Raw genomic sequence first — 26576 nt, 5'->3', positions numbered from 1 at the left:
TGAGACCGGAAATACTGTTTTCACCCCGTTAGGGTTGACGCCAACTTTACATGGACGCTGTGGGGAAAGACGTAGTATATTAACGTTCTCCTGACGAAACCTCAAATCATCTTCGTAATATCTATCAAACTATAGATCCTACACATCCACTGGACGTGGATTCTAAAAGTACAATATACACTTCTCGCTAGAAATCAAATCAAAAAGCATTTTAATAGCCAAACTATTCTACAATTTAGGATTTTCTAGAGAGAGTTATTTGTGAATATACGACCCTACGGAGCGTTTGCAATCAACGGGAGCATATGCCGCAAATTGTTGTTTCTTACATGACCACTAGAGGTGCTAAACTTTAAAACGTGACTATAGGTCGTGATAAGCTGCTGAACAAGGAGGACAGGCTGGGAAAATCACCAACAGCAAATCAATCGAATTCCACCTGAAGGTTTATTCACGATAATGCAAAAGAAAAATGAAATAACAGCTGCACTTGGCAACGTTGGCAAGATCAAGGTTCAAGGTTCTTTATTGTCAATCTGACATAGCTACAGAGTAATTATGCAGTTGAAAATCTTATGTCACAGGCTTCTCCAACAATGCAACATAATAACATAATAACAATAAGAGCATGAGCAATACAAAAATAATAATAGTTATAAAAATGAAATAAAGTTATGATGTGGAATAGTGCAGTACGAGTCTATATACAAGTTATTGGAATGATATATATATATTAAGATATATATATATAAGATGGCAGCGCGCTCAGACGCAGCGGCCCACGGCTCTCTGTTTTGGTTGTGCACGGTTTGTTTTTTGTTTGTGTGTGTGAACGCCCAAGAACAGGCGAAATACATATACAGTCACATGGACTTATTTGACATCGGGATGAGTTGTCGCTCTGACATCACACCCGATTTCCACCGGACTAACAACATACAAAGGCTTATTTAAAGGTGACCTATCATGCAAAATGCACTTTTGTACATCTTTTATACATGAATATGTGTCCCCGGTGTTCCAGGGAACTCACCAAGTGTCAGAAAACACAACCCTCTCTATTTTCCTCCATACCCAAATCTCTAAAAAAGGGGCTACAACGGATCTGATAAAAACTGATCCAGATTTGAACACTTCACTGACGTCACAGAAGTGGCGCTACGGCTATTGGGCCAACTCTCCACCTATCAGGGGAATGTGGGGTTGGGTCACGGCCGGCCATTGCCGCTCGAAAGCGCTGGAGACGCTGTAGCACATATGCCAGGCCTGTAAGTGGCGCTGTAGTCTGCCACAAAAGCAGCGAAGAAGACTTCCCGCCCATAGTTACCATGGTTACCCTTCTGTTTATTCTCCGCTGTGGCTTTTTTTCTCCCTCCCGAGGCAAGCGTTTGCTCCCGCTGCTTTAATTCAATGCAATCCCTCCCCGTCGAGGCAAGCACTGTAATTCTCTCTGGTTAGTCCACCAGCAGATGACAAACACCCACCTCTCCGCCTCTTCCAAGGAACGAGGGGACCGTGCGGCAGAGTTTCAGTTTCAGTTTCTTTCGCTGGTCAAGATGTCCGTTAAAGTTTAAATCTTCCGGACAAAATTAGAAAAGTGCCGGTCAAAGGTCTTCTTTGTTATTTATTGGGCTTTAAAACAAATGAATAATGACTCTATAGGCCTATAATAATATAATAAAACACGGAGGACGGAGATCTTTTTTTCTCCCCCTCTTGACTTGATCAGAGCACAGCTCCCCTCTCCTGCAGGGGGGCGTGGTCAGCTGCAGCTCACAGAATCAGCCCCGTAGACAGCAAACAGCACATAGAGCGAAATGAGGCATGGCTAAAATGCATGATCTGTTTGGTATTTTGAAAACAGAAACGTATAAATATACCTTATATAGGTATGGCCCTACAATATATCATTTAAATATAGCATGATAGGTCCACTTTAAGTAATTGATTGTTAAAACATGTGACACGTTCGAATGCTTGGGGGGGGGGGGGCCGTTGCGGTGCCGTTCTGTGATTCTCCAGATTCTACAGATGGCCAGTCCGCCACTGCTCACAAGCTTATTAAGATCCAAAGCTTTAGTGCGTTTTGAATCAATGCTGAGTACAGCCAAACTTGAAAGTCTCTTCTCTGTCATTGTAGACCGAATGCTTCTCGCTTTGCGCCGTCCCGTTCAAATGACAATCACATTTCCATGCTCGCGCCACGGCCGGGGGATGGGGTTACAAGGCTTGCGTCTTGTGCTGCATTCACTTGCACTCGGACATTAGGGATTTTCTCTCATAAATGTCCGATGAGCCAAAACTTTTCTTTCAAAACAAAGCTGCCAACTGGTAAGTAAACATTACGTTTGAATGATTTAGTGAGCTGGTGTTATTTTTTTCAAACCACAAACCGCATATTGGCTATTGGCTATTTGAGCACCACACGCTGTCCACCTACAGTACTTATTGATCCACTATCAGCGTCAGTGCACCCCGCTGCCAGATTGTGCCTGTGCTGTGTGTCATTCACTCTCAACATGGATAAAAGCACAATAAGCATTCTTCAGGTGCAGGTAGATTCTCTATTCGGACATTATAGCCTATATTTGCGACTGTAAATAAATAATAAAATCTCAAAATAATATTTTATTTTTATTCTCAAAATAAATCCGGGCCAAATATTATTGCTGGTGGGCCACCAATGGCCCGCGGGCCACCTATTGCCGACCCATGGCCTACAGAGCTAACAGATCCACGGATGATGCCATCGCCACGGTCCTTCACACAGCTGTGAGCCACCTAGAAGTCCCAGGCAACTATATCAAGATGCTGTTTGTCGATTTTAGCTCAGCTTTTAACACCATCATACCTGACATACTAGTGGAAAAACTGTCAAGCCTAGGTTTCCCCCCCATCATATGCGCCTGGATAAACAATTTCCTTACAGACTGTCCTCAGACAGTGAAAATAGGCCCTTATTGCTCCTCCACCCGCACCCTCAGCACTGGCTCCCCGCAGGGCTGCGTGCTGAGCCCTCTACTCTACACACTCTACACACACGACTGCTCTCCCATTCACCCCTCCAACTCCATTATAAAATGTGCAGATGACACCACTGTGGTCGGTCAAATATATAAGGGAGACGACGAGTCGGTATACAGAGACGAGATCCTGAAGCTGTCTGCGTGGTGTTCAGCAAACAACCTATATCTGAACACAAGCAAAACAAAATAAATCATCATAGACTTCAGAAAACACCATCCAGAACCCGCCCCCCTTCACCTCAATGGAGAGAGAGTGGAGAGGGTCTCCACCTTTAAGTTCCTGGGGGTACGAATTTCGGAGAGCCTCAGCTAGACAGCACACACCACTGCAGCAGTTAAGAAGGCCCAGCAGCGACTACACTTCCTGAGGGTGCTTCGGAGAAACAGACTGAACACGAAGCTGCTGGTGTCCTTCTACCGGGCGACCATCAAGAGCGTGCTGTCATACTCCATCTCTGTGTGTTTAGGTGATTAGGATGGGTGAGAAAACCGTCGGCTACCCCCTGCCCTCTCTGGAACACATCTCCACCTCCCGCTGCCTCAGCAGAGCAAATAAAATAATAAAGGACAGCTCTCACCCAGGTCACAGACTGTTCTCTCTCCTGCCTTCTGGGAGGAGATACAGGAGCTTCAAATCACGGACAAACAGACTGAAAAACTCAAGGCTGCAGTCGAATAGTCCAAAAATCAGCCCCTATCGTCTATCCCTATCGTCTATTCCTTAACGGGGTTAAGGAATAGTGGATAGGAGAATTCAAAAGGATTTAGGAGAAGAGACTGCGGTACTTTAGAGAATCCGACTGCACTTTCACTATCTGACGTATTTATGATGCGCCAGCGGACGTCATGAATATGGGTCTGCTGTGGGGAAACTACCGTTTTCTATACAGCGGACTACATGGATGTATTATAAGAACGACGGACTACTGTAAACGCATCAAGAGACTCTGCACCGCGCTCTGATGGTGTTGTTTTATGCTTTATGAACGGGGACAACAGAGAAACATAAATTCTTCATGAACGAGGTTGTTATTGAAATAAAAAAGGAAAGTGAAACTTATGCTCGTCACCCTCACCCTCACCCTTACCCTCCGGTCCACATTAATACAAATGATCCCAATACGTATGATTGTATGAAAAGATCTTAAAATCAATACAAATCTATTCATTATAAATGTTAGTCCTTAACATCTATCACTGTATATATCACCATTCAAACATCTTTTAAAATTTGAACAAACCCCACACAGCTCAGTAAACACTGTGAAATGTTGACTTTATTTGATAATTTCAGTAAAAACTAACGTTCATATTTCTCTATGTGATTATAATACTGATGAACGTTCAAATCAAAGCACTTTGGCAACTTACCACATACGTTTTAAAATGCTTAATAAGCACCATAACTTTCATGATATAATTTCTCGGTCATAATCGGTTGTTTCCGTGAACGGCCGAATATTCCCTCGCCTTAAATGCTGCGGCCGCAAGGCATTGTGGTGCAGCATTTTCTCCTTTTATTTCGTAAAGGAAGATCCAGTGTTTCCTAAGCTAAAGGAGGTATATAAAGGAAGTTTCAAACCTCCTTTCCTATCATCTAGAGCAGTGGTTCCCAACCTGGGGGGCGCCAAAAATCGCAGGGGGTGCGCCAGGCCTCAGATGATTTGAGGCCTAATATCATATTTAGACTTTCTTTTTATTTATTTTTTTTACTTTTTTAAAAAAAAATTACATATAATTGTTACACAATACATGATTGTATACATTACAATTAGTGTTGCACGGTGTGCCGATACTTGAAAGGTACCGCGATACCCTGCCGTTAAAAACGTTACGATTCCTCCGTTTCATTAGTATCTGTACTTTAAGAATGACGGGGAAAAGTACTCCGGTGAGAAAGCGCTGTTTTAATAAGAGCCGTGGGTGTTTCTCAATCGCGAGTACGCTTGCTTGGTAGCACATGTCTTCCGAGTCACTTCCTTCAGAAGCTAGGCAAGAATCCTTCCTGGCATTCGGAAAACGAAGAGTGGAACAGGCTAGCAAGTGTGCAGGTGTGTGTCATATGAGAGGCCCCGCCTTACATTTTCCGCCACAGATTTGGGGAAATTGGTCAGTGCGCAAAGCATTGTGGGGATTTTAAGGACGTGAAGTCTACCCATGTACAGCCTCGAAATTTCCCCCAAACCAAGGACGCGGCCTCGGTGGAATTCCGAGTATGCTGGACATTGGAACGGTCCTGCTGCACCACTTGATGATGTAGCATCCTTGAAATATTGGCTTGGAAGCCAATATCCTCGCGATTGAGAAACGGCCCGTGTGTGTTCAGCGCTCTGCTTCCACTCCCTGCACTGCAGCCGTGCCTGCAGTCCCTCCCCTCTCAAGCACGCTCTAAGTGCCCGAGCATGTGAGAAAACGAGAAGCATGGCTGCAAGTGGGAGTGAAACTGCCGGCTTGTTGACAAAAAAGACGCCAGAAGCGAAATTTGGAAGTATTTTAGCTATATCTCTGACAGTGAGGGCTACGGACACCACGAGGCCTGTCTGTAAGAAATGTTTTAGATCCCTGCAAACCAAGGGAGCCAACACATCAAACTTGGCTAAGCACCTCGCCGACCGGCATCCAGAGCTGTTTAAAGAATTTAAAGACAGACAGGTTAGCGAATGTGATAGATAACATAATTACATCATGCTCAAGCCCATGTCCTCAAATCTAAGTCAAATAAGTGTAATTTATTTTGTGACAAACGAACGTTTTCGTAGTTTGACGAGGCAATTAATGGCAATGATAACTGTCTAATATGGCTATCTTTTTAGCTAACTTACCAATGTGGCTAACATCTGCAATGTACATTTTGTCAATAATTATTTATATTACTGTACTATTACATGTTAATAAAATATAAAGTTAACTATCAAAGAAATCACATAAACTCAAGTATAAAGAAGAGACCATGTTGTAAGAAAACACTTAACAGATAAACTACAATTTTATTGATCATGAAAATAATAAAAGAAAAGTATCGAAAAAGAATCGGAATCGCAATTCTTGACTTGGTATCGGTATCGAAACCAAAATGTTGGTATCGTGACAATACTAATTACAATAAACGTATAAAAAATAATTGATTAATTAATTTTAATAAAAAATCAAGTTAGTAGCTAATAAAGGCATACAAAGACAGAAATGCATAATTTTTTCTATAATAAATAATTATAATACAATATAAATGTTTCTTCTGCGCGTAAGGTGTCCAAACAGGGCTTGTCTGGATAAGACAAGCTGGTAAACTTCGCACACTGCCACTCCAACATCCACTCACAGAGCTTGAGAACTAATCACGGGGTTTGTCAAACAAAGCACATGGTGTAGTCCCAAACGATAGCTGAGGATTCTGGGTAGTGTAATGTCTTCTGCCATCCTAAACTCCGAAAAAATATTTGTTTCTCCGAATCGAAGGGGAAAAACACAAAAGCATTGCACACAATTTAAACCAATCAATGTTGTGTAATTAACAAGGATAATCTGGTGTTTTTGAGTTGATGAGTAGTGCAGATATCACTGTAAAATCAATCGACAGTAAGGAGAATAGTTACTTCCAGGTGTAAAATCCTCCGTTATCCAATGGGAATGGACGCTCACATTGCCTTTAAATGCCGCCGACATGGACCGATGCGGTGCTTCCCTGAGCGTCAAATACCGCCGCCGATGGGAATACATTGCAATCAGTTGAAAGCTCTTTGCGTCCGTTTATGAAGCTGAAGGAGCCTCGGCGCGTCCCAACTGCACGCCACGGGACCCTGACCAAGCGTCGCTCCTGGACGTTTAGGGAGTGAGAGTGTGTTGTCCAGAGAGCCTCCTCGATGCTCGATGCTCGGTCCTCGATGTGCATTTAGAGAAATGAGATGTCCTTCAACATGGCGCGCTGAAATCCATTTCCGGGTCACTACCGGAGGACCGAGGAGTCGAGGAGGGGAAATTAGAGTATTGAGAAGCCTCTATTGAGATGAACCTTTGGGCTGCAGTCGAATTGTCAGTTAACGGAGTGAAATGACCCGGAAGTACCTCAGTGGCCGCCATGATAAGAGCCGTTCGAATTCTCTAGATCAGGGGTTCCCAACCTTTTTCCCCGAGAGCCCCCCCAAATTACTCCTGTTGGAAGAAATGTATCTGCAGATCCCTATAAAGCATATTCATTACTCGTTATTCTCTAATTGTTCATCAAAAACGGTATATAATGGCTATTTTGCACATCCCTTTCAAGATTTCAAGATTTTCAAAGGTTTATTGAAATATCATATACACAACTACGGTGTAGTTATGCAATGATGACAAACTTGGGTCATAGGTTCCTCAACAAGAGATCTATCAATATGTGTGTACCTCCACCATTAAACTGTCATATTCTGCACATTTCTTATTCTATCTACATACATCTTATAAGAGTATAATAAATATGTATAATATTGGTTAAAATAAGTGCTTCAACATAGTTAACATTGCAGGAAAGTTGATTGTCAAGTCCCAAAACAAAACATGCAATATATTAAACGTTAAGTACTTTGTCAGGCTTAATATCTGTAGATACCCCCAAAGCTTTTTGCTTACATGTATTTAAAATAAGACCTTAACCTAAAGTATTATTTAATGTTTAAATAAAGCCTAATTAGTCTGTTTTGCACATCCTCCTATTAATATCTTTGTACATCTGGCACTAAACTGTTTTATACTAGATACCATTTACAGTATCTTCTTGATATTTTCTATTCTATATTTCTATCATTGACCTTCTACTTTCCTCCTATTTTTGTATATACTCTTAATATTTAAATGTTTTCATAAAATATAACACATTCAAAAGTGCTTTACAAAAATGAAAGACATTAAGAAAAAGGCATTTTAAACAGTCATTAAAAAGCAACACAATCTACCTGCATTGCAATACTCTAAACGTGTAATAACGTGCTTTAACCAGTAGGAGGTGCGGGTTAAAAAGCTGTCAAGTTTACAGTGTTAACAAAATAAAATATACTGCTGTTTCCGGTTTAGTTTACAACGGATATATTTTGTTATTGTTTTGATATTTGTAACACAAAAGCGATGGAAAAAACCCACAGCAACACAGAAAAGATGGTCTTAACATGAACCAGCGGTCTAGTAGTTAATAAAAACCAATAATATCAAAACAAAATATTACGACTAACTTTATTGTGAATTTTTTTAATTTTTTTTTATTTAGCCTTTATTTATACAGGTGTAAAATCTCATTGAGACACAAGGTCTCATTTTCAAGAGAGACCTGTCAGTGGTAACACTACCACACAAAGTTACAGACAGACAGGACACTAAACACAGAGGCAACACTAAAATACAACATCGTAAAAAAAGTAGTCATTGAAATCCATATAAAGTAGTCAGATATAGCAGGTGCAAACACCCACAGATGATTTCTCCAGCTTTTTTTAAATTAGTTTAAAATCCGTGATGGGTATCAAACTGGTCAGCTTAAGTTCCTGCTGAAGTGTGTTCCAGGTTGAGGGGGCAGAGTATGATATGGCTTTTTTTCCAAGCACCGTGCGTACTGAGGGGACGGACAGAGTGATATCATTTTGAGATCGTAGGCTATAGCTGTACTGTTTGTGTGATATGTAAGTGGATATGTAGAGGGGCAGCAGTCCAAGGATAGCGGTATAGATGAGTTTGTACCAGTGCAGTGATCTGCACATTGCAGTGGCGAGCCGTGAGCTTTATACCTAGGCCCTCTGACCCCCACCAATTCCCTCGAAAAAAAGCAAAGAAAAGAGTTATTACGTCACAGCGTATACTTCAGCGGAATATCAAAACAACGGCCCAGGGTGCAAAACGCATCAATGACAGCGACCCTCTACCACACAAAACAACACCTGTGAACCCAATTTGTGTTCTTTGACATTGAAAATGATATTGCATTGTGTTTGTTACTTTCGTTGCAGTTGTATGTCTTAAGTGTAATTTGGCATGCTTTTATTTTGAAGGCGAGTTCACGCTGTTGACAGGAAGTTGTTGTTGCTATGGAAACAAGAAAAGTTTCACAGCGGGCGGAACTTGTCATAAAGTCCGCGATAATAAAACCCACCCATTTAGAGGGAAGATATGATTGGTCAATTGTACTGTCATTTGACATTACTCTCTCGTTCAGTTACTATAGCGGGCCCTCTGTGAATCGCAGAGAGGGCCAGACGAGCTTTTTTCATGTAACCCTTCACAACAGAGACTGAACAGGCAGATTCGAAGGATTTATTTCTTTGGAAATGTTATTTTAAATACAATTAAATCAAGTTTTTTTTCGGTAAAACTAATGAAAAATATAACAAAAATAATATTAAAAAAATATATATTTAAAAAAAATATATATTTTTTAAATGTTTTTAAATATTATTTTTTAGAATATCTTAGGACCTCACAGAGGGCCTAGAGGGCCCTGACGGCTCGCCACTGGCACATTGATAATGATGTCCAGTTGACTAAAGAGTACAGCATGCAATGGTGTGTGAGGGGTTTACAGTTGGTTATGAACCTCAGAGCCCCATGGTAGACAGCGTCCAGCAGATGAAGGGAGTGAGCTGAGGCGTTCATGTACACAACATCCCCGTAGTGGCAGCTAAACCGTTAAAACCGAACGGTAAAAGAATAGTTTCCGGTCTATTCTGAGCCCGATCTCTGTAGATAAATAAAGAACTACGACAGATGTGTAATATTTAATGCAGCCGAACCATTTATTACAATGCATTCATGTGATGACTTTCAAAGAGTAAAGCAAGCACTGCTGAATAAAATATGATTTTATCTTTTACGAAATGTTTTTTTTCATATGGAATGCAGTTGGAGGTCAACCAATCACAGAGCTTGAGAACTAATCACGGGGTTTGTCAAACTGAAGACAATATATGTATGCAAGAGAGCGGGGCGGGCTCAGATTCAGAACTTCGGATTCAAATCAACATGATGGAGGGAGATGAATCCGTGTATCTTCGGACGATTTGTTTTTCTTTATTAAAAAAGTAAACGAAAGAGCGTCTGCGAGGCGTTTTTGCTTTTTGTTTTTTACCTTACTAAATGGTCTAATGGTCATTGAAGCGAGGGGCGCGAAACTTGCGGAAGTGATTTCAAAACAAAAGCACTCGTTTGCTTGGAACGGTGATAATATTATAAACAAGGGGAAACAAGGTGAATTTAGCGATCAAAACGAAAACGGCCAAGACACACATTGAGCCCAGAAAATGAATGTTATTAAGGGCTGTAAATATAATAAGTCTATGTCTAAAATGGACAACATTGTTAGGAGATTTAAACTATACAGCGATTCTGCACTGCGGTCAACTCAGCCGTCTCTCGAGTTTGGTTTTCAAATCAGCTGCTCTTCATTTTTTTCCCTATATTTGACGAGTGATAATAGGTCGAAAATGTATTAAAAAAATAAAGTAACCTGAAATAACAATAAAAACAATAAACAGCAGCAAGTCTATGAACATATCTACAGTATAAAGGACATGAATCACAAAAATACTCAATATATAATGTTCTAGATAATTTAGACTGTTCTGATCATTTAGACTGAACAAATATGATGTTAAAATCTCGTCACCTTAACCAAAGACCAGGATGTAATGATTTACAAAACTCCAATAAAAGCACCTATCGAGCTTTTCTGTGAGGCACCTATTAGCTCATTGTTGTGTGTGACTCTGTGGACTGAGGGGTGATGAATAGAAGATGTTGCTTTTATGCTGCAGAGAGGCAGAGAAATGGACCGCAGTCTGACAAAGACACATTCAACCTGATTAGATCAGGTAAAGCTACTCCGTCTCCATGGTAATAAGCATCCACAAGAAAGAGGACAGGACTGCAATTAAGATGGGCCTAATTCTACTTAATGGTTTTAATAGAGCTGACATGTGTGGGAGGATGACACTTGGACACAGCCATTCGAGCATGTGTCAAAGAGTCACATTATGATCGGACCTCCGCTTGGCTTCACATCCAGATCTTCAGATATGAGCCGTATTTATTAGGGCTAAGAGAACGGCCCTTTTTATGACCTTAAAGGAGTTTTTGACCACAGGGGGGCAATTGTTTGATGAGTACGAACCAGTTTTATAGTCTGTCAAGATTTAGAACAAGACTACATGCGTACAGGATCAGTTTTAAGTATCTTACAGGGTTAAGTATCTTATCAAAGAACACAACAACATGTTGACTGCAGGTAGTGTGTTTGAAGCACTTCACTGTCAATTGTAGTCAGATTAATTAATGACACCCTATAAAGGCATTCCTGCTACCTTATTTATCTCAGACATCAAATGTTGAATGAGATCCTTTTTTTTTTAGATAAAAGAGGAAAATGCAAAACAATATTGTATTTGAGCCTTCACTACAGTATGAACAATGTATTGCTCAAGACCCAGGCATCTTGTCCCCTTTAAAAGTGAAGGATTAATACACTAGCCTTGAGAGTCAAAGAGAAAAAAAACGACGGACATAAATTGTCTGTTTATGACTTTAAAGGGCCCATGTCATGGCCATTTCCACTGATCATAATTACATTGTTGAGGTATACTAAAATAGATTTATACTGTGCAATTTTCGAAACTCACATTGGTTTCGCATACAGCATCTCTGTAAAGTATGTGTATTCAGCAGTATTCACTCTCTCCACTAAACGACTCGTTGGAGCTCTTGCCCCCCCCCCCTCCCTGTGAGCCTAGTGTGCTCCGATTGGTCAGCTCGGCCACTCTGTTCTGATTAGTCAACCACCAGAGAGGCTCCGCCCATGTCTAACAGTGCTTTTTTCGGCTCGCTCTCGGAACATCAGTCTTATAATGGCGTCGGTACAGCCGTATATTTTATATACGCTAACTAACCGAACTGTACCTACAACTGTTGTTATAGAAGAGTAAGTTATTTTTACCTGTAATAAACTACTACTGTTTGATGAGAAATCAAATCATGGTTTGCTATATATGAATGATATGTTATAGGAGCAAATAATTCAGGGAAGAAAGGATAGGCCTACTAAGTATTTCCATCAAACTTTATTTTTAGAAATGTACAAAATGAACATAAATATACATACACGGTATATCATCCATTCCTCCCCGTTGTCGGCATCTTGCCTATCGCAGCCGGGGCTTTTTAGGACGAGGCCTCAGTGTGGTAGTCCCGTCCCCATCATGTATTGTCGGCCAGGATCTATGGGCTCAGAACAGTCTCATAATACACACATGCACACAGAAGGATTCACACTTGTATTTCATGATCCACAAAAGGATTCACACTTGTATTTCCGGATCCACACTTGTGTTTTTCAATGCACACACAAATGTGTTCCGTTTCATATACATGTAAATAAAATCCAAATACAGAAAAAAGTTTTACATATGTATTTTTGATCCTCACATATTTGTTTTCCGTTTAAATCCCCTGAACCTGCAAACACAAACCGCTTTCTGTGCATGGATCGCTCTGCATTCGTGTGTGGGTTTTTTGAGACTCCCCTGACGGTCACCCGATTCGTACTTGTAATTTTTTCTATCTATAGCCAATCAGATGTCTCCTCAATTCTAAGCCAATCACATGAGCGCGCCCCCACGAGGGTAGATTTCTTGCGTTCATGTCACTTCATATACGCATTTTGCGTAGTCCGGAGCAGGGTTTCCGCGGACAGAATTTAATTTTACCGGACAAATTTGAAACTTACCGGTCATGTTTCAATAATAATAATAATAAGAATTGTGTAGCAGCGTTTCCGTTAGGTAATTACCGGACTATGACCGGATAATAACACGGGAGTAAGGATCATCTCTTTTCCTCTCTCCCTCCCTCTCTCCTGACAGCCCGTCAGTTTCTCATGCAGCTCGCTAAAACTTCACTCGCGTTTATGTCCATATCGATCAGATCCAGCTCTCCTGATCGGCCTTTATAGAGAGCACCGATCAAACTATTAAGAGTGAATATCGGCCGATAATGACCGGCGGGGCTCCCCCCGTTGACAGTTCACTGTCTAGCACTGGCTTCGTAGTGCACTGATCGATTAGGCTAAGCTAACCTGTAGCTGCTCCCTCCACACTCACAACAACTTCATACAGACATAAATAAAGCAGCTGATCACCATACAGGAAACACACATTTAAAACAGTTTTGCCTGCCGTTTTTGTGTACACAAGCATTCATTAATGGTTCGGAAAGTGGCACTGTACCTTAATAATATAAAGGCTTGTATTTGCGTGCATTTCCTGATCGGAAAGTGGCAATGTACTGAGAGTGGAGGTGTCCTGAGATTAGCGCCTGCAGGCAGGCTCCATGGACCTGTCAGCTCCGGACAGCGCAAAATGCGTACATGAAGCGCTACGTCATGAACGCAAGAAATCTACCCTTGTGGGGGCGCGCTCATGTGATTGGCTTAGAATTGAGGAGACATCTGATTGGCTATAGATAGAAAAAATTACAAGTACGAATCGGGTCACCGTCAGGGGAGTCTCAAAAAACCCACACACGAATGCAGAGCGATCCATGCACAGAAAGCGGTTTGTGTTTGCAGGTGCAGCGGTTTTAAACGGAAAACAAATATGTGAGGATCAAAAATACATATGTAAAACTTTTTTCTTATTTGGATTTTATTTACATGTATATGAAACGGAACACATTTGTGTGTGCATTGAAAAACACAAGTGTGGATCCGGAAATACAAGTGTGAATCCTTTTGCGGATCATGAAATACAAGTGTGAATCCTTCTGTGTGCATGTGTGTATTATGAGACTGTTCTGAGCCCATAAGGATCTGGCTGGACGAAATCAAATGCAAATCACAAAATATTAGAGAAACTTAGTTGTTTTAGATTCGTTAGTAGTAGTTGTGGTAGGAGTGTGGATCTATCTAATCCATCTATCTAATCAACACAGTAAGCTTGCCAGCTAATATGCTAACCTAGCTTTCTTGTTTACCTTTGTAGCAAACACGATATGAACGTTAGCTCGGAGTAACGGCAACTATAATGTAGTGTAATAAAACTACTATGAACAAAAGCTAGTGGTTCATATTAGGCTAGCAATAACGTGTTTATAATTGCAATCTTATACGGGTAGTCTGCTACGTTCGGTCATTCATTGTAACTGGCATGAATACAATGTTTCCCGCTAGCATGTATAGCTAGCCTCGTTAGCTATACATGCTATCAGTGTCGGAAGAAAGCCAACTGTAATGTACCGTCCTTTGGGGGTCTGTGAGCGGGCAAAGAGAGGGGATTTCCCCGTTGTCTCTGCTGGAAGTGTGAAATAAACAGAGTCCCCATTTCAGGGACACCTCTTGGAGGTCTCTAGGCCGTCCTTTGGGGGTCTGTGAGCGGGCAAAGAGAGGGGATTTCCCCGTTGTCTCTGCTGGAAGTGTGAAATAAACTTAGTTGTTTGATGTTCGTCAGCTTGCCAGCTGGATTACACTGCTAATCTACGTTTGCTAGTTGTTCAGTTGTTCAATATGCTATACTATACTATGAACAACAGATAGTGGTTCATATTAGGCTATCAAGCACATGTTTACAATTGCAATCTTATATGGGTAGTCTGCTACATTCATTGTAGCTGGCATAAAAACAATGTTTTTCCGAGCAAACTCATGTCTAGCTCTTAGTAGCCTTGTTGTTTAGTTCGGTAGCATACACGCTCGGAACGCCAGCTATAATGTAATTACGTTTCGCGACTGACCGTACGGTAAATCACCTGGAGTATACTGTCTATGAGTATTTCGTGTGTGAATGCAGACATTCTCCTGCTATGAGATACATGTATGTAAGGCCATCTGCTGATATTAGAGTTGATATGGAAACGCTAGCAACTTAGTTAGCACAGTTAGCACTGGCTTAGCAGTCCGAAACACGTTTACACATTTAAACAGTCGTGGTAGATACCTTGTTTGATAAATACACAGAAAACAATGCAAACTTACAGGTTGTGTACCCGAATCTTCCCCTGCTCCAAACGGTCCAAACAAACTAGGAATAGCATCGTCCTTCAGTTTCAAATGCTGTGCATATCCGGCCTCAAACTGGGCAATGTTTTGGAAGCTTTCGTCTGTGTAATGCCGCGCACACAGTAACGTTCTTCGAACCTCTGAAGGAACAGTGTTAAAAAGACATTTCAACCACTGACTTCGTTGTGGTTCTTCCGTCGGTAGGACAAACAGCTCAGATTTCTCCTCACATTTCAGGAAACAGGTCCTTGGCATTGGCATGACTGGATCGATTGTGAACTGAACCAGAGCTTCCAACAGTAAATGTTAGGCTGGCAGAGGGTGCGGCCAGCGCCGCTGGGTGTGGCCATAGCTCTTCCGGATTGGTCCATTTTGTTCCGGGTACCGCATGACATCAGGCGGTACCCGGAACTAAATGGAAGACTCAAATGGGCAGTGACGTATCTCCAACGAGGCGTTTTGGGGAGGTATTTTCTGTGTTAGAGTTTTACTCGCTACAGGGTGTACTTTAAGGGTTTTGACTCTGCACACCGTTTACATGCATAAAAACCTTCATAACACACAAGGGGATGGGTAATAACTGGAAAAGCATGACATGGGCCCTTTAACCCTCCGGTATCACTCTCTACGTTTTTGTCCCGAATGACTAATTAGGGTAGTCCAATTGAATGATATCGGAGGGTTAAAAGGTTCTAAATTGGTTGTTCTTACTAGATTATTTCTTTGTTGAAAGGATCAATTTTCCAAGTTTTTGTTATTGTAATGCTAATCTGTTAAATAACAATGCTTACATAAGGACCTTTTTTTTAATGTAACACTAAAACAAAACGATTTTTCTCCAACTTATTTGCTTCAATCACAGCCCTAGCCACCAACACCCTATGCTAAAACAGGGAGGGAAGTACATGCAAACTCCACACAGAAGGTCGATTTTGAACCCAACCGCCTTGCTGTGGGGCAATGGTGCTAACCACTCTACCATTGTGTCACCAAACAAGAGGAATACTGATAATTAGTATCAGTAGGCAGGCAAGGACGAGAATAACCACATCAGTTGTATGCCTCCGTCTACCAGTGAAGTTGTGGTTTACATCGTTGTCCTTTGTTCATTTCATCCTATTAGGCGTTTGTTTGAATTGCCAAAATTAGCATTTTAATTCTAGAGTTATGGCTGGAAATGTGATTTGTCAAGTAATTGTGACCCACAAAATTCTAATCAGTTCCTTTGGTCCAAGTGGACACTTGGAGTAATTATCTCCTGGTGTTAAAGAGATGTCAGAATAACAAAAATGATTCTGGGTACAACTGGGTTGTACATTGATTGTAAATCGATTGAGTCAATTGTTTTCGCAAGAATTTGGTCATAAATCGAAGCAATGGAATATTCAACATATTATACTGTAGCTTCGGATGAGAAGTCAGAAGACCACGAGATATTACAATTCATTCTTAAGTTACGTGATAAAATGTCGGTAAGAAAAATTGCAATCTATTTTAGTGGATGGGTGGACAACTTTGACATGGTTTTGCAGGACATCTGCGGTCTCTCTCCTGCCTTTGTTGGATGACCTCATTTATTCTGAATGGCTAAAATGTTCCCATACATTAGGCCCATGTGTCAGACTGCATCATTAAAACGTAGAGTGGCTGACAACGGCTGGTTGATTCTAAAGATGCATCAAGTTTCCCTTTGGAGCCAAAGGGCCCTCTCTGAAGGCAAAGTGACTCCCCCTTCTTCGTGCAATATATTCTCTAAAACAAGCAGTCAAACTATATTATCAAGTCTAATCAACTCCTAAAAAATCCTTGGAAACTGTTGCCTCTTTTTTTAGCTAAGTAACTAGCCAACTAAGTTTTAAGTATCATGTTTTAGGGATCAAACAAACCAAATTAGTAAATTGAGCTAACTCAAAGAAGGCCAAAGTCTATTAAATATCTAAAAATAATGCTTGAAAACTGTTTTAAAGTGTACTCGATGCACGAGTGACTGGACCCTACACTCTTCCATAAGTGGGTCAAAAAGGACCCGTATTAGAATAATATGTGTTTTTATGCCATTTTTGTCATTTTGGTTAAGAAAAATCACGTGTATAATATTTAGTATTATATTTTGGTTCACACTAGAAATATTTTATATTTAATTTTTCACTATTTATCATTTTAGACATTTATTTTACATTTTGAAAAGAAATGTTTTGAACATATTGATGCAAAGATCTCCGCTATTCTGAGACCCTCACAGTATTCCAATCCCTTTTCTTAAAATTTAAATTTAAAATTTGAATGGCATGATATCCAAAACATGTTTTTTGAGGAATAGCTGGAATATGAAATGATAAAAAAAATGTGATTACAAAGATACTTCAAGAAAACCACCTCACCGGATCAAAAAAGACCCACTTATGGAAGCTTGGGGTAGTAATACAAAAACGAGGGGTTATGTCTGGTAACCCTTGTTATATAAACACAGGCGGAGCCCTCTACTGGACTCTATGGGTACTCCCCTCGATCCTATCATGCAAGCATTCATCCACTGAGACTTTCTTGACATAGCCGCCCCCTGGGCGGGCCTACCTGAATGCGCACGCATCTCACCGCATAAAAGGAGGCCTCGCCTCCTTACTGTCATCCTTTACTTCTCTTCAGCAAGCAGCATAGGATAGACAGGGCCCCTGAGTAGAGGGCTCCGCCTGTGTTTATATAACAAGGGTTACCATACGTAACCCCTCGTTATATCTCTCACAGGCTCCGCCCTCTACTGGACTCTATGGGTACAGTGGGCGGAGCCCCGATGTATACACGCGCTGTCGTCCCACAACAACACTGTTCCATCTCACTGTTTCTGACCGGCTTTCTGGTTAGCAGCCGCTGCGCCTCACTCACCTCTCCCTCGGTCATAACCGTGGAGAGAAAAGAGGCTGCGGCGGACAGAGCACACCCTGACGCGCTTACCCCGCGGAGGTGTGCTATGACGTGGAGGACTCCCCCCTCCTGCCCTAAAGCAGGGGAAAAAGAGTCCTCCAGCCCCTATGGGCCCATGTGCGCGTCACGTCCCCCGGGGCCAGGGGCCCGGGGAAAAACGTAAGCGCATTACGTCCGGGGAGGGGGTCAGATGCCCACTGACCCACAGCCCCCCTCCCTCCTCACCAGTCCTGCGTTGCCCCAGCAAGCACAGACGATGAAAAGGAGCCAGACATGCCCAAGAAATAAAACTTTATGAAGGCAAGGCAAGGCAAGTTTATTTATATAGCACCTTTCAACACAAGGCAATTCAAGGTGCTTTACAAAAATGAAAGACATTCAGACAAAGGCATTTAAAAACAGTCATTAAAAAGAAAAGATAATAAAAGAAACATTAAAAGAAAAAATACATGAATAAAAAGTTACAGTGCAGTTTAAGATATGAATAGTTCAATTAAAAGCAGCGGCAAAAAGATAAGTCTTCAGCCTGGATTTAAAAGTAGTAAGAGTTGCAGCGGACCTGCAGGTTTCTGGGAGTTTGTTCCAGATATTTGGAGCATAATAACTGAACGCTGCTTTACCATGTTTAGTTCTGACTCTGGGGACAGAAAGCTGACCAGTCCCTGAAGACCTGAGAGATCTGGATGGTTCATAATTTAGCAGTAGATCAGAAATGTATTTAGGGCCTAAACCATTCAGTGCTTTATAAACCAGCAGCAGTATTTTGAAATATATTCTTTGACACACAGGAAGCCAGTGTAAAGACTTCAGAACAGGAGTGATGTGATCCACTTTCTTAGTGTCAGTGAGGACTCGAGCAGCGGCGTTCTGAATCAGCTGCAGCTTTCTAATAGATCTTTTAGTGAGACCTGTAAAGACACCATTACAGTAGTCGACTAAAGATAAAAGCATGGACAAGTTTTTCCAAATCCTGCTGTGACATTAGTGTTCTTTAGGTGATAGTAGGCTGATTTAGTAATTGTTTTAATGTGACTGTTGAAACTCAGGTCAGAGTCCATGACTACACCTAGATTTCTGGCTTTATCTGTTGTTTTGAACATTGCAGACTGAAGCTCAGCGCTAACTTTTATACGTTCTGCCTTGGCTCCAAAAACCATTACCTCAGTTTTGTCTTTGTTTAATTGGAGAAAGTTCTGACACATCCACTCATTGATTTGTTCAATGCACTTACTCAGTGTTTGAATTGGAGAATAGTCTCCTGGTGAAATTGTTATGTAAATGTGTGTGTCATCCGCATAGCTATGGTAACTTATTTTGTTGTTTTTCATTATCTGAGCCAGTGGTAGCATCTAGATGTTAAAGAGAAGAGGCCCCAAGATGGAGCCTTGAGGTACCCCACATGTCATATTTGTCAACTCAGATTTGTATTTACCTATAGAAACAACGTTTTTTCTGTCCTTTAAGTAGGATTCAAAACAATTTAGAACTGTTGATGAAAGTCCCACCTGGTTTTCCAGTCGGTCTAGTAATATGTTGTGGTCAACAGTGTCAAACGCAGCACTGAGATCTAATAATACTAACACTGAAGTTCTGCCACTGTCTGTGTTTAATGGCGCATTTCCACTACACGGTCGGCCTCGGCCACACTCGGTACGGCTCGGTACGGCTTGGCCGCGTTGGGCCTTAACAGGGCCGACTCACTTCATGCTGCGCTTCCATTACAGTTTAGGAACTGGGGTAGTTACTATAGTAACGCAGTGTAGGCGGAGCCGTGACGTCATCTTCAATGAGAAATCCAGAAACACAACACAGCCGTTAGCTGTGAGCACTCAGAGCTCACAGCTCCTTATATATGTTCAGAAACTCGACAAAAGTTAAACAAGTACACACCACAGACTGCCTGTGTCATGGTGAATACAGTCGCTGCCTTATTTATGTCTGTATAGGCCGTTGTTGTGAGTGTGGACGGTCGGGGCATATACTGCGTTAGCTTAGCCAATCTCCATCTAGAAAAACACGAATTTTAAAAGGTTTTTCGCCTGCCGTCTGTCTGCAGACTTGACAAAGCATTAATTCATGGTTTTTACTAACCGGTATCAGTATGTTGTTACTTCGGCATCATTTTGAAACGTGTATTACAATTAAATCACGGTCAAATATGTCCATCTTGTTGTAGTTCTAGCCCTCTTGCCAGCGCTCCTCTCTCTAGTTTAGCATACTCAGCCCGACTCAGCCCTGTTTGTTGGCCCCGATAGAACCACAATTTTCTAGGGCCAGAAAAGAGGGGAAAAAGTGGCCCCGCGCCGTGCCGCGCCGGAACGAGGCCTAGTGGAAGCACAACCAAAAAAGGGGACGGCACGACACGGCACGCTTAAAGCGAGCTACGCGCTGCAATGGAAATGCGCCATAAGTGGATGTCATTGAAGACCTTTACAAGAGCAGTCTCAGTGCTGTGGTTTGGACGAAATCCTGACTGGAACACATCGAAACAGTTATTTAAATGCAAGACATTACTCAACTATTGAAAAACTACTTTTTCAATGATTTTACCTAGAAATGGCAGGTTTGATATTGGCCTGTAGTTGTTCATTACTGAAGTGTCTAGATTATGATTTTTTTAAGAACGGTTTAATGACTGCCGTTTTTAGGGCCTGTGGAAAAACACCTGAGTGAAGAGACTTGTTTACTATATGAAGTAGATCTGAGGCCATGCAAGGAAAAACATTTTTGAAAAACCCTGTCGGAATAATATCAAGGCAGCAGGAGGAGGATTTCAGAAGTTGTATAATGTCCTCTAGGTTTTTATCATTAATCTGATGGAATTGTGTCATGGTGTTTGAATTGATTTTAGGTGGACACAGAGATAAAACATTTGCTGTACCTGATGCAGAGGCACTGACTGCTTGTCTGATGTTCTGAATGAAGCATGAAGGGGCCTGGCGTTGACCAAGATGCCACCGTGCATATGTCCTCCACACTCACGCCGTTAAATAAGGCTGTTGACACAGCCATGGCTCGTGTAGAGTGTGCACGGACCCCCATGGGGAAGGCTCTCCCCGCCTGTCCGTAGGCATGTGCAATGCACTCGCAGAGCCAGCCTGCCAGGCGTTTCTTGGACAGAGCTTTTCCAGTTACCCCACCCCCGAAGCACACAAACAGCTGTTCCGTGTGTCTAAGGGCAGCCATGCGCTCCACATAATATGCCAGAGCACGCACCGGGCAGAGGAGGTGTAATTTAGCCTCCCTCGCCCCACTATGGGGGGGGGAAGATTAAAACCCCCCAACTGAATAGCCCTCGACCTGAACGCAGTCCTTAGGCTCTTGGGCACAAAGGAGGGGTTCGGTCTGAGTGTCGCCCCGCTCTGGTCACCTCGGATCATTAAACAACTCAGGTGCACCGATAGAGCGGTTAACTCGGACACTCTTTTGGCCGACGTTAAGGCAAGTAGCAATGCTGTCTTCCACGACAGTGCTTTCAGGGAGGAGAGCTCCAGAGGCTCAAATGATTCTGTGACCAGAGCCTCGAGCACCAGCGGCAGGTCCCACTGCGGGGCGGATGCGCGCACTACTGGGCGCAGCCTCCTGACCCCCCGCAAAAACGGCAACATTAGTAGCTGAGAAAAGGCTGACCTGCCGCCAAATCCCTCATGGCAGGACGAGATGGCTGCTGCATACACTTTCACTGTGGAATGAGCAAGCCCCTGTCCACCAATAACTATAAGTACGACAAAATAGATCCCAATTCACAAGATAGGGGCTCTATTTTCCGTTCCTCACACCATCGCAGGAATCCCAGCCACTTTGGCCTGTAACAGGCTGTGGTGGATCCCGCTCTAGCTGCCTGGATAGACTGAATAACACTATCAGACAATCCACCCTGCCTTATGCTGCGTTCACACCGGACGCGATGCGATGTTTGGGGGGCGGCGCGATTACATGTAAAGTCAATGCAGAGACACGGACAGACGTGAATTCACTCCGACGGCGAACATGAAGTGGTGGACGCGGCGCGAATCACGCGATTGAGGTGATTGAAGGGGGCCGCGTCAAACGTGAGAGTTCAATTTTTTCAACTCGAGCGTCAAATTCACGTGGCGCGTTCTCGCGAAAGCCAATCAGCGTTGGGATTCCCTCTGACGTCCCTCTGATGTCCTGCTGTTGATCAGCCCTGCCTGTTGATATATGCCACTGTGGTGCTGTTGTCGCTCCTGACCATTATGTCTCCCCTGAATTAAGGGTTTGAAATGCTGAAGGACCAACACTACTGCCCGCAGCTCTAGGAGGTTGCTGCTGCCGTGTTTCTGTTAGAGACCAGCGCCCACCTATAGCTCTCTTCAGGCAGGCCTCTCCCCATCCTGTTCTCCGTGAACACTATGATGTAGGAGGTCACCCGTCCCAGTGGGAACCCCCTCCGGAGGTGATCCGGGGACCCCCAGAACCGGAGGTTGCCCTCCACTGAGGGGGGATGGTCACCAGACGCCGTTTGTGGAGAACCACCTCTGCAGGCGGCGCATATGCAGTAACCCGAGCGGGACCACAACGTGAGCCGCCGCCATGAGACCCAGGGTCTGCATGATAGTCAAAGCTGTCACTGTTGCCCCCTGTCGCAGTCTGCAACCTGCCTCGGCAAGGATGCCTGTCTGCTCTCTGACAGGGTGGCGCGTAGCCTGCCTGCATCGAGCACCACTCCCAAATACAGCGCCTGTTGGTGAGGTATGGGGGTGCTTTTCTTCCAATTGATCACAAAACCCAACTTGGTTAGGTGTAGGATCAACTGGGCTGTATAAAAACATTGCCCGTTCCCTGGACCTGGCCATAACTATGAGGTCGTCCAGATAAAAGGAAACTCTCATGCCACGGCCGCGCAGCGGCTGGAGCGCTGTGGCCACACATTCGCTGAACGTGCGTGGGGACAGGGAGTAGCCGAACGGTAGCCTGTTGTACTCGCAGGCCACCTCCTGAAAGACAAAACGCAAATACTTTCTGTGTTTCGGAGCAATCTCGACATGAAAGTAAGCGTCCCTCAGGTCGATGGTTGTAAACCAATCGCCTGGCTGCACCAGTCCCAGTAACTGTTTTATAGTTAACATCCGGAATTTTCTGCGTGCAATGTGGAGAAGATCCAGAACGGGCCTGAATTCGCCTGTCTTTTTGGGAACCAGGAAGTACAGTGAATAATGCCCCCCCTCTCTGTCTTGCGTGCACACAGCAGACACTGCCTGTTTTTGCACCAAGGCCTGAACCTCTGCTGAGAGAAAAACCTATCTCCCCTCGGGATGATAGCTTTGCCTCTCTTATGCCTGTGAACGGAGGAGGGATGCTGCAAAACTGGAGTGAATAACTCAGTCTCAGCGTCCTGTCGATCCACTCCGTTAACACGCAGCTGCGCTTCCATTCCCCATAACACTGTGTTAGGGGATGTGCAATCAGCTGTGGGGCCCCAGCGATAAAGCTGTGGTACTCTCTGGTGACCCGTCCCACCGCAAAAAAACCCCAGCAAAGGGAAACTCTGCCCACAGAAAGGGCCGACTCTCTACTGAGGTCCTTGAACGCGCCGCGGCGCGCTCTCGTGGGAGCGCGCTACCGCGGAGGCAGAGGGCGCGTCAGGAGCTCTAGGGGCTCTGTACCGACGCCTCTCTCTCCGCCTTACCACCGCCAGGCGCTCTCTACCTTGCGGAGAGACCTGAGGGCACAGCTCAGCGGCAGCATGCGGCTGAGCTGCGCCCTCTCTCCCTCCAGGCGACTGAAGCGATGGGTGACCGAGGATATCGATCCGAAGAGCCCTTCCTTGGCAACGGGGGCCCCAAGGAGATCGTCTCGGTCTTTCTTGGCCAGTGCGGTCAGACCTAGCCACACGTGACGCGACGCCACGGTGACCAGGGACATCACACGACCGGCTGCGGTAGCCATACCATGGACCAGATTATTCATCTGGCCCACGCAGCGGTCCGAGTAATCACACCTGCCCTCAGGCGGGGGGGGCGGAGGTGTCCTGCTGAGGGGTAATCAGCGACACTCCCAACCAGAGATGGAGTACTCGAGTCCTGGACTCGGACTCGAGTCGGACTCCAGTGTCGATTTTCGGGACTCGTGACTCGACTCGGACTCGCGCACTGATTGATGCGACTCGGACTTGGACTCGTGAATTCTCGCGCACGATGACTTGGACTCGGACTCGGACTCGGACTCGTGAATTCTGGCGTACGATGACTTGGACTCGGACTCGTGAATTTTTCCCCCCACGATGACTCGGACTCGACTTGTACATTGACGCTCCGACTTGGACTCGGACTCGAGCAAGTTTTCTCTGGAGTCTGATGTCCTCTATCCTGGCGTGTGCACCTCGAAGCGAGTTCACGTACTGGGCCCTGCTATTCCAGTCTAAAGATGTCTAGAGACACACCCTGCATCGTGCTGTATGCTTTCACACATTCTGCTTCCACATTGGAAAAGAGCAGCGCAAAATGCTCGTTATGTGGAAAAAATATTGAAGAGAAGGCTCCGTAACATATTACTCTAAGGATCGAGTTCAGACATATAGGCTGTCTTGAACACGATCATCAGAGTAACGTGATCTAATCAATAAATAAAGATTCAGCCGATAACACGAAAACACATGGCTACTTAACATGCAGAATGACCATTTTGCATGCTAAGTAGCCATGTGCTTTCTGGGGCTTAATCTTCATCAGTAAACCGATTTAACCGGTAAAAGTTCCTTCAAAATAAGAGTCCCGATCTTATTACTATCAAAATAAAAGTGCAAAACGAAAACTTTACCATAGGAAAATATTGGCATACAAATATAATCACTTCTCTAAAAGGTAACTCATTTTAAATATAGTTAGACATATTATAGGTAATTTAAAATAATAATAATAATAATAATAATATTAATATTAGTAATAAGCTTTATATTTGTATACTATTACAATAATTGTAGCCAAACTCGCTTCACAGCAGTTCAATCAATTCCGATTAGTATAACATGACAGGATAAAAGCAATGTAGAGGAGCAGCTACATTACAACACATATATCCACGAAGATTAATACATGAAGACTTGTGACTCGGACTTGACTTGGACTCTTCTTAGGTGACTCGGACTTGGACTCGGACTCGAACACAGGTAATGATGACTCGGACTCGGACTCGACTCGGACACTCGTTGGGTGACTCAGACTTGGACTCATACTCGAACACAGGTAATGATGACTCGGACTTTGACTCGACTTGGACACTCCTTGGGTGACGGACTCGAAGAGTGGTGACTCGAGAGTGACTTGGACTCGTGAATTGGTGACTTGACTACAACACTGCTCCCAACACACCAAGATTACTGGCCGCCGCCGCCATCTGCGCCCCGAGCCTGAATATCTTATCCAGATACTCAAACATTTCGCGATCACGCGGCAGCGGGGGCAGGCCCTCTGCCCACCCAGCTGCCTGCGGAAGATGTAGAATCGGCAGGCTGTCGGCAAAAGAAATCACTCTGATTGGCTGTTCAGCTTAGCAAATCAGTGCATGAGAAGCGAAACGGAAGTGAAGAAGGCATACACAGACGGCTATTATTTTTCATTTTCCAGTACTAAACATGTTTTCGATTATAAGTCGTTATGTGAAACAGTGTGTGAAACAGTCTGTGATGGACGAGAGTGAAAATGGAACGCACGCTATATGTTGTTTGTATATATCACGCAGTCTGTCTTCCGGTTGCCTCTTTTGAATGACGAATACACACTACCGCCGCCTGCTGGTAAGGAGTTATTGCCACTCACACATGCGCAGTGCGTACGTGCTACTTGGCCGTCGGCTGAAGTCTTTGCAGAGTGTTTCCAGTGCGACTTTTTGGCCAAGACGCAGGAGACGTGAGGCGACACAACAATCGGGTCCGTCGGGACGTGTTCTTTGGTGTCAGTTTGGTGTGTCAGGGCCTTTAGATGAAGGTTAGGGCTTCTGCACAAAAATATAATGGGAAAATATTGAAAAGCGGCAATGATTTTAAAATGTGTCCTCATAGCGAAAGTTGAAAAATAATGTTATTAAATGGATCCTATTATGCTAATTGTCAGGTTCATATTTGTATGTTGTGCCTCTACTGTGACATGTCTCCATGCTTTAATGTTCAAAAAGCTCTTTATTTTTCTCATACTGCCTGTGCTGCAGCACCTCTTTTCACCCTCTGTCTGAACTTTGACCAATGAGGGCACGAGATAAGTTTGTGCACAGATGGAAGGCTGACAGGCAGGTAGGCCATCCAGTTATTTTAGCCGGGCCGGCTAAATTGATTGGTCGTGCTTTTTACAGCGCCACGGCTTCCACAGATGACATTTTTTTATGTATTTATTGTCAAAGCATTTAATATATTCATTGCTATCGGGATGTTAAAGGTAGGGTAAGTTTGAGAAACCGGCTCGAGATCGCTAGAATTTGAAAATACACAACCGGAGAAAATCTGCCACTTCCTTATAGAGCCCCTCCTCCAACACACACGAACGCCGGGCCGGCTAAAATGATTGGTCGTACTTTTTACAGTATTACGGCTTCCACAGATGACATTTTTTCATGGATTTTTTGTCAAAGCACTTAAGATATTCATTGCTATCGGGATGTTAAGAGCATTCCATGGA

General features: G+C 43.5%; 1 protein-coding gene across 1 annotated transcript in view; it reads right to left on the bottom strand.

Annotated features, from left to right (window-relative positions):
• Positions 1-23877, bottom strand: part of LOC117480541 — a 146611-nt gene extending 122734 nt beyond the window's left edge. Inside the window, exon 1 of the mRNA XM_034127880.1 lies at positions 23617-23877. Coding sequence (XP_033983771.1) covers positions 23617-23877 — 261 coding nt within the window. The remainder of the gene's footprint in view (positions 1-23616) is intronic.
• Positions 23878-26576: the final 2699 nt, after the last annotated feature.

This window comes from Trematomus bernacchii, unplaced genomic scaffold, assembly GCF_902827165.1.
Source record: "Trematomus bernacchii unplaced genomic scaffold, fTreBer1.1, whole genome shotgun sequence".
Classification (NCBI taxonomy): domain Eukaryota; kingdom Metazoa; phylum Chordata; class Actinopteri; order Perciformes; family Nototheniidae; genus Trematomus; species Trematomus bernacchii.
This window is presented reverse-complemented; position numbering and strand designations above follow the sequence as displayed.